Source organism: Clytia hemisphaerica, unplaced genomic scaffold (genome assembly GCF_902728285.1).
Source record: "Clytia hemisphaerica strain Z4C2 unplaced genomic scaffold, Clytia hemisphaerica genome assembly, whole genome shotgun sequence".
Taxonomy (NCBI): domain Eukaryota; kingdom Metazoa; phylum Cnidaria; class Hydrozoa; order Leptothecata; family Clytiidae; genus Clytia; species Clytia hemisphaerica.
Window position 1 is genome coordinate 131,480 of NW_027103684.1, and position 12,319 is coordinate 143,798.

Sequence of the window (12,319 nt, forward strand, 5' to 3'; positions counted from 1 at the left end):
CTAGGTTTTTGAGGTGATAAAATTGGGTGAAATTGTGACAGTTAGAGAGACTTTGGGAAAACTAAACTGAAACTGTTTTCAAAATTTAAGGCACTCGAGCCCCGGCAGAAGTTTTCCCACTTATGGACAAAAGACTCAGCGAACATTTAGGAGGTTACCTTTAAGGGAATAAACTGCAAATTTCTTCTCTTAAGGTATAATTCAACACGCAGAGAAGTTTAGTTATAAAAATTGCATATTTTCAAAAAATTATTCTCACAAAAAATAATTGATTTATCATTCATATTTATATCTCTAATTTTCTATAAAAACAAAATAAATATTTCTTTGGTAAACCTGAATGCTTTTCGTCAAAGTTTTTCAAATTGCACAGGTAACAGTCTGTATATTGTCAGCGTTCTTTTAAGGGTCTGCTTTTCGGGGAAATGAGAACACATTAACTCACTCCTAAACGCCAAAGACAGATCTAAAGTCTATTCATGATAAGTGTGCACTCTTTTTTCTTTTACCTATAACTTTTGAAGGAATTCTTCAATCTTTATAAATTTGGTATCATTGGAAAGATATTAGTGAGTGGAACAATTTGAACTAAAAAAATCTTTAAAGAAACTTTAAAAATGAAGATGAAAATGAAGAAGAAAAAAATGAAGATCTTGTAGAAAAGTGCTATAACTATCATTTTCACTGAGGTGAATCCTTGAGCATCGAACACTGTGAAAAAAATTCTCAAAAATAATCATTCAGTCAAAAGATATTAAACAAAGTTATAAGCTGATTGACGTCTAAAAACGATGTTTTCTGCAGTTTTTTGCTGTTTTTTGGGGTCAATCACTTATTAACTTTGTATCATAACTTTATATTTAATAAATATTTTAATGAAATTTCTTCACAGTGATGATCTCCTAAGATCAAAGAATCTCTCCAGTGAAAATGAAAGTTATAGCACTTTTCTAGAAGATCTTTTTTTTTTTCTTCTTCATTTTCATCTTCATTTTTAGAATTTTTTAAAGATTTTTTTATTTCAAATTGTTCCACTCGCTAATATCTTTCCAATGATACCAAATTTATAAAGATTGAAGAATTCCTTCAAAAGTTATAGGTAAATGAAAAAAGAGTGCACACTTATCGTGAATAGACTTTAAAAAGGTTTAATGAATTGACAATAGACGATTTCGGCTTAACGTGAAAACTCAGATTTGATCCCCGAATATTGCCCACAATGCTTTGCGCGGAAAAAAGTTCACGGTGAAATTTTTTCCGCACAAAGCATTGTGGGCAATATTCGGGGATCAAATCTGAGTTTTCACGTTAAGCCGATATCGTCTATTCTTCAACAGTATTCGCTGTTTTGGCAAAAAGATTCCAATCCTCAGCTGACACACGACGTTGTTTCAACGTCCATTTAATGTTCACAACGTCCATGTAACGTCCATATGCCAGCTGGATTACATGTCGAAAATCATTTTCCCCAAAAACAATGTATTTTAATTCTGAAAAGTATATCACCATGGCAATGTTTGATTAATGTTTACCCCATCTCCCTCTGTCACGAACACAACTTTGACAACAATGTGATTTGTACATCTCTACTTCGCAAAAACCCATCCCAGAAACCAATTTACAGTATTGATACTTATCCACGCATTGAACTGAAAATAAAAAAAAAGGTTTTCGTAAAATATTGCTCCACATCCGTGTCAATCCAATGTAAACAAGTAATACTTTAATGGACCTACCTATTTATAAAACGAATAATTAGAATTTAATGGAAGTAATGTATAATTTTAAATTTCGATTTATATATCTATTGGAACGGAGAAAGCAATTAAGAAACGCATCGATGTTTAACGGTGAAAGAAAAATAATATCGACACTTTAATCAATCATTCAGAGAAAATTAAAACTGAAGTAAAAAAAACATTTAGTTTTCAGTTTTCATTATTTCATCACAGATTGATTATATTTCCGCCCGGAAAATTCCGTTTTAAAGGAATCAGACTCGGCTCCGTCACATTTTGGGCATTGCCATTTTACATCATTGTGCGAAAAATCATGAAAATTTGTCGAGTATAAGTTGAAAAAATTAAGGAAACCGTTTTACGCCGGTTTTCGCCTATTCCGGCGATTTTTAAGGAGTTCCGGATTCAAAGGATGATTTTTTTGGAAATCAAACAATGCTAAGTTTTGGGCATCATCATAAAGAACATTTTTCTGTAAAGAAACAATTAAATAACTTGAAAAATGTGACGGAAATGTGAAAAAAACGACGATTTCCGGCACATTTCCGGTTCTACAGACCGGAAAAAAATTTTTTTCGGCAAACGGTTTTCGACACCTTTTCGGCAGTACTAATGTGCATCTATGTGCAAAAAATCGCAAAAAACTAATGATAAAATCTCGAGAAAATCTCAAAAAACCGCTTTTTTCGGGACATTTCCGGTTCTAGCGGCCGGAAAAATTTCTTTTTCGAAAATTGGGCTCTGTCACATTTTGGGCATTGCCATTTTACATCATCGTGCAAAAAATCATGAAAATCTGTCGAGTATAAGTTGTAAAAATGAAGGAAAACCGTTTTACGCCGGTTTTCGGCTGTTCCGGCGATTTTTAAGGAGTTCCGGATTTAAAGGATGATTTTTTTGGAAATCAAACGATGCTAAGTTTTGGCATCATCATAAAAGAACATTTTCTGTAAAGAAACAATTAAATAAGTTGAAAAAATGTGACGGAAATGTGAAAAAACGACGATTTCCGGCACATTTCCGGTTCTACAGACCGGAAAAAAATTTTTTTCGGCAAACGGTTTTCGACACCTTTTCGGCAGTACTAATGTGCATCTATGTGCAAAAAATCGCAAAAAACTAATGATAAAATCTCGAGAAAATCTCAAAAAACCGCTTTTTTCGGGACATTTCCGGTTCTACCGGCCGGAAAATTTTTTTTTTCGAAAATCGGGCTCCGTCACATTCGAGGGTTTATAGTAATGCACCTTTGTGCAAAAAATCAGAAAAATTGAATGAGCCAATCTCGAGAAAAGTTGGTAACTAACGAACGAACGAACGAACTAACTAACTAACGAACACGGGTTAATTTATAGGACCTCCACCCCACCGGGGTAGGTCCAAAAAGCTTGTAAATTAAAATTGATGAGTAAGCAAAGGCCGGTAAATGGGAGTAAGCCCGAGGCGAGGTTTTATTAACCCCTTGACGTGGGTGTAAAATAGTTGGAAAAATAGACCCTATTGTTGAAACCTCTCTCAGAGAAAGATTGTCCTTGACATAATTGGTCCCTCTTAAGGTACACGCTTTCTTTTATTTCCAACCCCCTTTATTTGGAACCTACTCTTGTCTCCCGAATAGACGGGGGGGGGGGGGGTCCGAATAAGCAGGGGGGTAGGAAAATTTTCCAAATACTAATATCCGGGGGGGATGGAATAAGAAGGGGGTAATTTGTAGACAGAATTTTTTTTAACTGATATCAATTTCAACAACAAAAAAGAAACTTTAACAAATAAACACGTAAAATAAGAACCAATACTAACAAAAAAGACAATTTTAACGAGTTTAAGGTCCATCTACACTGTAATGAAATATTGAATTATTCGAATTTGATTAGCGGGGGGGGGGGTCTTTTAAAAGAGCGGGGGGGGACGGATTTTTTCTCTCTTAGCAATTAGCGGGGGGACGTCTATTCGGGAGACAAGAGTAAGAGTAGATGCGTGTAATTTTTCAAAATTTATTGAATTTGCGACCTTTTTTCAGAAATTTCCAGAGTTCTTTTGGGGTTTATGGAAATCTCTCTGGGACCAAAAGTAAGGACTTTGAAATATAAACGTTAACATACTTTCATTGCATGGGAAGTTATTGCATTCTCTTCTCGATTCAGGTTTCGTTTCATGTGGACAATTCTGTGAAGACACTGTCTTGCCTGTCTTACTGTATATACATCGTGGTGATCGGTACTGTTTCCCATTGTGTCCGCACGTCCTCGAACACTTAAAGAAGTGGAAAGTGAATTTTTGACTTTACATTTATTTGGACAAGACTACGATTATCTTAGACTCATAACGCATCCCTGGAAAGCAAAGTTTATCCTAAATAAACAAACACTTAAAGGACTAGAAAAACATTGGTCGCAACAAGATTTATGTTTCAAATTTCGAATAGTCGAATATGTAACACAACCGCGAAACTCTACCATACCAAAATAGAGTAAAAAAAAGCCAGCAACGTTGTTTGGCACTTTTGGTAAAACCAACACTAGAAATGAAATTAACTGACCTCGGACCACGGTTCAATTGCCCATTCAGTGATGCATTCTTTCGATGAGCATTCTTTTGTCAACGGAGGTTTTTTCTCAGGATTGCATTTTATATTACTAATCACGTGACCACCGGGCGACATACAATACACGTTACGCCCTTGTGTGGCGTAATTAGCACGTGCACACGGCCCTTTGCATTCTCCGTAATTGAGCGCCACCCAAACTCCACCGACTAAAGTGAGAAAGTGAAAATCAAAATATTGATTGAAATTGAGTTACAGTCTAAACATACTAATTTTAGCGTTTTAGCGTTTATCATAATTTTTCAGAATATTCTTGACAGTCGTTTGAATCTTCGTAACAGATTCACAGCTGGGGAGTGAGGGAAATACGTTTGATAACGCCCGGAATGATCGAAGATCTTTAACAAGAGAAATACGGCGAGTCTATACATCTTTTCGACTGTAGTCGTGCGGTCAGGCGCGTTCCACTTTATTATTATTATCATCTCCCTAAACTCGATCTAATCCTTTTTACACCTTTTTCTATTGTCTATAGGTGAGAAAAAAAGGCTGGGACGGTTTTAAGGTGGTAAAACGGACAAACAAATTTCCGCGCGGCATTTGGCGGCTACGGTCAAAAAGGTGTATTCTATCTCCGCAATTGACCTGTTAGAGATGTTCACTGAATTTCAGAAAAACAAATAAGGGAATCAATAAAAGAATTATTAAAAGAATTACATCTGCGCTCTTGTTTTGGGTGCACATAAAGATGCATGCTTTTCGATGCTGATCCAGCTTTGTTTTTGCTTCGACACGTGTACAAACCGCTACTTTGAACTTCGATCTTTGAAGCGAAAAGTTGACCCACCGTCACAAGTCGTTGTTGCTGTCCGTGGACGCGTATTTTGAGAAGACGTCGCATTTGTCGGAAATTGTCGCCGACCGGAATAACACCTTCAGTAGCTTATAAAAGAAATTTAAGTCGATTATTATTATTATTAACTTAAACTACATGTTTTTTTATAAGCAAGTGCCTGCCCCTATGGTTTTCCAAGGCTTTCCAAGCGTCCAAACCCATGTTTATTACATGCTTATGAAAGGGTTATTTTGCTATGTGGTATATGCTTCTATGCTCAATTACTGTATAACTTAATCGTGCTTAGGAAATCTATAAGTCTGAGCATTCATATGGGCCATGCATATATGATAAATATAAGAGAGGGTTCATCATGACATATGTACATTATGTTGGATTTTTTCCCGGACACACCGTCTGAGTATATGTATATGTTGATTTTCGATCAATAAACAATTCACATACCATTCTTTTGTATGAGTTCAAATTCTTTCCTCAACACTTCTCGATTGAAAGGAGCAAGTTGTTCTACGAAGTCTTCATAGTCAGTCAGGCTCTGTGGCGCCCGATAAAAACTGACAGACGGCGTCGGGTAGCCGATACCAGCACAAACCAATCGAACAGCCTCACCTGTAAAGAAGAAAAAGTATATAAAAAGTAGAAAATTTCATTTCCTCTGCCTGGAAAAGTTCTTCAATTCTTAGATCTCTCCAAAAAATATGAAAACAGGCTTAAATGGCCAAAATCATAAAAACATGTTAAGAATATCTTAAAACAAACCATTTGCAAAGTCACACAAAATGGTGAAAATACGAACATCTTAAGAAAATTTTAGGCCAAAATCTCAAAAAGCTAAGAACATCCGTATGATTCGAAAAATCCGGATGTTCTTATAAAAAGCATATGGATATGTGTATTTGCTTTCTGGTGAGAATGACCAGACCCCTATATAAATATATCCCATGTTTATAAGAAACTTTTCTGTTGGAGGATTAGCAAAAAGCATGAAATTTTAGGCCAAAATCTTAGATTAGCAAAAAGCATGAAATTTTCTTACCCTCAATGACGTGACCTTTGTTCGTATCACTAAACATGAACAAACGTTCGTTTTGCCATCTCTTCAATGCAATGTATTTTGTGATGCTGGCAGCGTCTGAAAAATTGTAATATAAATGGTAGCCACTATATGCTTTTCATTAAAAAAAAAACAAAAAACTAAAATCCCATAAAGAGACAGTTGTATTAACGAAAGTTTCGTATTCATTCATATTCACCCATTCAACAATTTGCGTATAACAACACCCATCTCTATACTTTGAAACTTTCTACATGAGAAATGAAATACATATCAGAAGTTAAGTTTTAGCTATTTGTCACCTTAGATTCACCTTGATTACTTTGTTTTAGAATCAAAGCCGAGGTAACCATGCCTGTAGATCAAACAAAGGCTACACGTACCCTGGTCGTCATCGCGACGAGTTAGCCTTTGGACACTAAGGTGTTAAGAACCCCCGGAAAAGGAAATCTTGCTGTAAAAAGGGATGGAAAAAGGATTTGCCAGTTTAAGTAGGGAGAACCCTTTATTTCTGATGGTTACCATCTGTATACGAGAGATAAAATTATCCCAACCTCGTTCCCTGTGTATTATCAGCTTTTTTATGCTTACTGACAGCCCCTACATCAGAAAATTCTTTTGCGTCTATCAGTAACGTGAAGAAAGCCTGGGATACACGGAGACGAGGTTGAAAGTATCCATCAGGTGTTATGTTTGGCTTTTTGTCGCCAGCGATGTCATTGATGTACGTCACTTACCAAGCAATGCGAGCGTGGATCGAGCACGATCATTACCGATATAATTTCTCACTTGACATTCGTATGTTCCTTCATCTCGTTTTGAGAAATCTCGGATGGTGATAATGTCTGGAAGGTCGCTCTAAATGAATATGTGAAATAAGTTTGTAGTAGGGGGATTCAAAATCCATGTTTAAAAGATTAATTTAAAAGAGATTTTCTAGTATTTCACTTCTTCAGGGGAAATGATATTTTCAAGAATAATTGCTTACTAAATAAAGGGCTGTAGCCCTATATGTATGACAATGAATCTCTGATGTTAATTAATTGAGTCGATGCGAATATTACGATTTATCCATTTTAAATCAAATATCTACGTCATTTTTGTCCATAGGGCTCCATAACATTCGGATTGTTCAAATTGTTAGATATTTATTATAGGCTGTTAAATCTAATGAACTATAAAATCTTACCTGAATTCTAGTTCTTGTTTTCTTTCTTCCACCACCTTTCTCTGATATCCATGAAATGCTTGGCTTCGGAAGTCCCGTTGAATTGCAATAAATACGGACAGTCGCACCGACCGGGATAGTTCGAGATGTACCGATATTGAACGACACATGTTTACGCCCATCCACCACTGTTGAGTTGCGCCGGGTTGTCCGATCGATCCTGGGCGGTATTCCGATAGTGATTTCTGTAAATGCGGTCGTAGCGCCCATTACGTTTTCCGCCATACATAAGTACGCCCCAACGTCTTCGACTTTAGCACCCTTGATTTCGAGTTGTTTTCCAACTACTTTATGGCGATCCGATTCCCGGATTATATCGTGTCCTTTCAGCCACGTTACCTAGAAACCGAATGGAAACATATCTAATGATGCTATAAAGTAAAACGTTTACGATGACTCGATGAAGAAGTCGAAATTATTCAGAATTCAACATTTGTCTTTTTTTCCTCTAATGTCGACATCGGAAAGATGGGCTGCGCATTTAAGAAAGTGAAGTTCATTTTTTTCACTTTCTTGAACGAATTTTGAAAAACTGGAAAAATATGCGCATTTAAAAAATATCTTTCCAACGATAGCAGACTTTTTTATTATACGACAAATGCTTAGAAAGTTATGAAAAAAGTAAAAAGTAAAAACACTGCTCATACTTCAATCGGGGAATCGTTTCGGGGTAGTGGCTAAAATCCTCTCAAACAATTTTACTTATCCTTAAGGTCCGCTGATGACAGAATTTATGGGTCAGCAATGACCAACAAATGATTTTTCAAATATGGATACCTTTGGTTCTGGACTGCCTGTCACGTGACATTTCAATCGAATGAGTTTTCCCGTTGGAATGACCAAATTTTGACGTGCAATTGAAACTAATGACGTTCGCCCGTCTTTATCGTTTCGGAAATCTGGATATACGACAGCAGTCGGTTTGTCTGTAAAAAAATGAAAATAAAAGTTCATGAACACTACGAATGTGGCAGAGGTTAACTAATATAATATAATAGCGGAAACGAAACGCAAGATGTTATAGGCTAGTGAAAATACACAAGACGTGTTTGGCGGAAACTCGCAACCTTACTAAATTTTCAGTCGGTGTAGTGTTTATTTTACCGTACCACGTCACTACTGGAAGCATTGATTTTTTTAGATCCGAAACTGCTGGATGGGAAATGAAGCCACTTATTTCCCATCCAAAACACGTGACCCGCCTGTTTTTCAAACATAACTTCTAAATGCGGGGCAAACTTTAAGGCTTCACTTTTTCTTGGTTTTGATTCCTCTCTAGCCCCCTCTAGCCGGTTCGGGGTTTCGAACTCAATGACTGGAAGTCCACTGTTTACCTGCTACAGCGATGACTGACTGGCCAAGCGCTTCTCCAACTTTGTTCTTGGCACGACACTGCCATACACCGCTATCGGACACGCGGCCGCTCGTAATCATCAAATCGTTATCGTGTGTGACGTAAATACGTGAATCTAACGGTGTCGTCCGGTTTACTTTATTCCACGTGATTTTGGGTTCGGGTATACCTATCGCCGGACACCTGATAATGATGTTCATTCCTTTCATCACGATAAGCGAACCGCCGATTGTGATACGGACACGCTTTCGTACGGTTGCAGCGTCGGTGATGGAAATATTGGTGCGGTCGTAGGAAATGCTTGGTGGTTCTACAAAGAAAGTATTGGAAATATTCCGATCGATATTAATGAAAAACTAATCATTCGTAAGACACTTCATGAAGAAATATTGTCAGCTCTTTGTGCAAATCCCATTGTTATGAAAAAAAGAACGTAATAATAAAAAAATGAAAATCATATTATTTTCTAAAATCCTAGTATTCATCATATTGTGAAATGATATGCTGCATGACATTGTATTTTATTAAGAACAACCATGAAGGTAACATTTTAAGGTTTTGCAGACCCTAAAACACTCAATCGTTTAAAAATACTCACGAAATAGTGAAAATGGGAACTGGTTATGATGACTTTAGGCTTCAAAATATTAAGGCTTTAAAAAATTTGAATGTTCTAATAAAAAAACGTATATCTAGCATACATCAATGTACTACTATGTGTTGTGTGATTTACAAAGTTTCATTCGATATATCAGTAATATCGATTAGGTACCACTTGTCCCCCCCCTGAGGCGTATTGATTAAGAAATGCCTTACCCATAGCTGCGAGTTTCGATTCTCTCCAATACCATCCATAAATATTGCGTACTTCACACCGATAAACACCTTGATCTTCCGCTGACACTTTTTTGACCGAAAGAACGGAAGGAATGAGAGATTCGTATCTCTCCGTTTCAACAATGTTGATTGGTTCTTTGTTGAGTTTCCATATGATGTTAGCTGTTGGGAAAGCTGTGGAAAAGAGAATGTGATGTTAGCTGTTGGGAAAGCTGTGGAAAACAGAATGTGATGTTCTTCAGGGTGGCCAGCGATTTCGGGAATCCAATTTCCAGTATAATCAAGTACATTTTTACACATTTTTTCCATTTTTCAAGTATATTTTCAAAATTTTCAAGTATCTTGGACTAAGAAAAATAAGTATATTTAAGTACATACTCGACTAAAATTTCACAAACAATATAAAGAAAAAGGGTGGTGAGCTATCCGCGCTGGACACCAATCCAGGATTTGACCTCAGCGGCATCATGAATGATAAAATCAAGTATATTCCAGTACTAGAGATTTTCATTTCCAGTATATACTTGAAAAATATCACTTTTATCAAAATTTCAAGTATAATCAAGTATCAATTCTTTTTTCCAGTATATTCAAGTATTTCCAGTATCGCTGGCCACCCTGTCTTTAAGAGGAGACCAAGGCCATTTCTTCCCGGTATACAGGACGGTTGTGAAAGAAGACAAAAACGAACGTTATGTAATTGCTTGTGGACGGTAGAGTGAATGAAACGACTTGGAATAGCACGCAGTTTTGACCCGCAAAATCCAGTAAAAGTGCTAATCTACCGTCGCCGTCAATCATGATCTACAGGTTAGAAATTAACCGTATCCGTCGCAAAAAAACACTGATACATAAACTTGGTAAGAGTCTTCCCATTGCGAAAAAGGAGGGACAGAAAAGATGCATGTAAAAGTGAGAGGTCGCAGGCGTAGGCGTAGTGGTATAGTGGTTATCATCCTTGAATCCCGCCTGGAGGCCCGAGTTCGATACCCATCGTGTCTCTGCTACGATTCACTTGGCAAGTGAACACGTCTTCGTCCGGATGAACCCATGCCATGTGAAAGGAATTGGGTACCACTATTCTGATACAAGAGTGTGGGTAGATTAGACAACAAAAAGATAAGAAATGAAACGTATAAATTCTTAAAAAGGCATGACAACTTACAGTCGATATTGCAATGGAATGTAGCAGTGCTTCCTAACCGAATGTAGATCTCTTTGACTCCGATCGGTATTTTCACCTCCGAGTGGGCGGCCGATGAAATGATGGGCGAAAGACCGGCTTTCGGGCGGTAAATGTACGGTGAATAGCCTAAAGCAGGAAAGAAGACATTCAAACGTTAATAGACCCGTTTTTGTCATTTTTAGCCTACTTTGGAGAGCTGTATATTTTGATCCAAGATAGATCTGAAAAATATAAATTCAAGATTTTTGGTCCAAAGATGTATTTCCAAAATCGCAAATATTTGGATAAGTGCTGCAGTACAGCCACTTTTTGTCATCTTAGCTCGTTTTAATGTTAAGGGATTGTAAGTACGGTTCTTTTTGGACTGGAGTCGTTTATAATGCGTTTAATACAGTAGTATAGGCGTTATATGATAGTACGATTATTGTTACGGGATTTAGTTTGTATAAAATTGCTCCCTCGATTACTTTGTGCTTTATTTCTACTATGTCTGAATTAGTCGTCTAGCTTACTAGACTAGGTTCTTTTCGAATAAAATGGTTTTAAAAAGTACAGACTGTTAATTTTTAGGAACATATCTTACTGATCATTTAAAGTGAGGCCGCTGCAAATACAGATTAATATGGATGAATTCTTTCTTCCATAATTTCCCCTACCATAATTTTCGAACTTTAGACTTTTCAACTTTTCAACGTTTTAAAAAAATGGCCAAAAAGAACTAAATTCCTCGGGGGAGTATGAAATCATTGATAAAAAAATGAAAATATTGTCTTACCAACAGAAATTTTACTTTCAGCGGATACGGTATTCAAGAAGTTCTCGGCTTGACATCGGAAGACGCCTTTGTTACGTAACCGGACCTTCTTAATGCGTAAACGGTGCGTTCGTGCGTCGTAGTCGACGTTCTTTATAAGAGGTTCTTCGTCCTTGAACCATTTCACCTGGTTGGTTGAGATGAAATATACAATTTCTTATATTATGGACAAACGTCGAGTCTCCACAAGTCAGACAATAAGGGGTGACAAAATGGAGACAACTACATACTCGAGTAGAGATTTTGAAGTTTACGTAATTTTCAAATAATTATTATTATTAGGGGTTTTTGCCAGTCAGCTTACATAGTTGAGTTCACGTCAAGAAACCAGTTCCCGAAAACCGAGGTGGAGTAAAGTATGGTTCTACTTATTGAGAGTTCGATTTGCAGACATACAATAGCAAAATATTTGCCAAAGTCTCTAACAAAACTGTTCCAATTAATATGGGATTTGAACAGTAGAGGTTCAAGTTGAAAAGTCGTTTATAATAATTTTATACGAAATTTTGACTGTACAAGTCAAGTTGTTCGAATTTAAAAGACATTCGATTTTTAGAATTCCGAGTTGGACGTCCGATCAATGGTAAAAATGAAACTTTTGTTTGTCTGTGGACGAACAATCCAGTACCTTAGGTGGAGGGTAACCTTTAACAAGGCAATCAATGACGACTTTTGTATGTCTGTGAACGAAAAAACTCGTACCTTA

At 36.7% G+C, this 12,319-nt stretch overlaps 1 protein-coding gene across 1 annotated transcript in view; it reads right to left on the reverse strand.

Annotated features, from left to right (window-relative positions):
• Positions 1-217: 217 nt before the first annotated feature.
• Positions 218-12,319, reverse strand: part of LOC136803825 (hemicentin-1-like) — a 52,926-nt gene continuing 40,824 nt past the window's right edge. Inside the window, exons 29-42 of the mRNA XM_067060551.1 lie at positions 11,575-11,740; positions 10,779-10,925; positions 9,593-9,787; positions 8,757-9,086; positions 8,200-8,348; positions 7,384-7,761; positions 6,932-7,052; positions 6,177-6,272; positions 5,585-5,749; positions 5,002-5,226; positions 4,279-4,493; positions 3,842-3,992; positions 1,308-1,649; positions 218-473 (exon numbers count right to left, since the gene is read on the reverse strand). Of these exons, the coding sequence (XP_066916652.1) occupies positions 1,522-1,649; positions 3,842-3,992; positions 4,279-4,493; positions 5,002-5,226; positions 5,585-5,749; positions 6,177-6,272; positions 6,932-7,052; positions 7,384-7,761; positions 8,200-8,348; positions 8,757-9,086; positions 9,593-9,787; positions 10,779-10,925; positions 11,575-11,740 (2,466 nt within the window). The 3' untranslated portion in view covers positions 218-473; positions 1,308-1,521. The remainder of the gene's footprint in view (positions 474-1,307; positions 1,650-3,841; positions 3,993-4,278; positions 4,494-5,001; positions 5,227-5,584; positions 5,750-6,176; positions 6,273-6,931; positions 7,053-7,383; positions 7,762-8,199; positions 8,349-8,756; positions 9,087-9,592; positions 9,788-10,778; positions 10,926-11,574; positions 11,741-12,319) is intronic.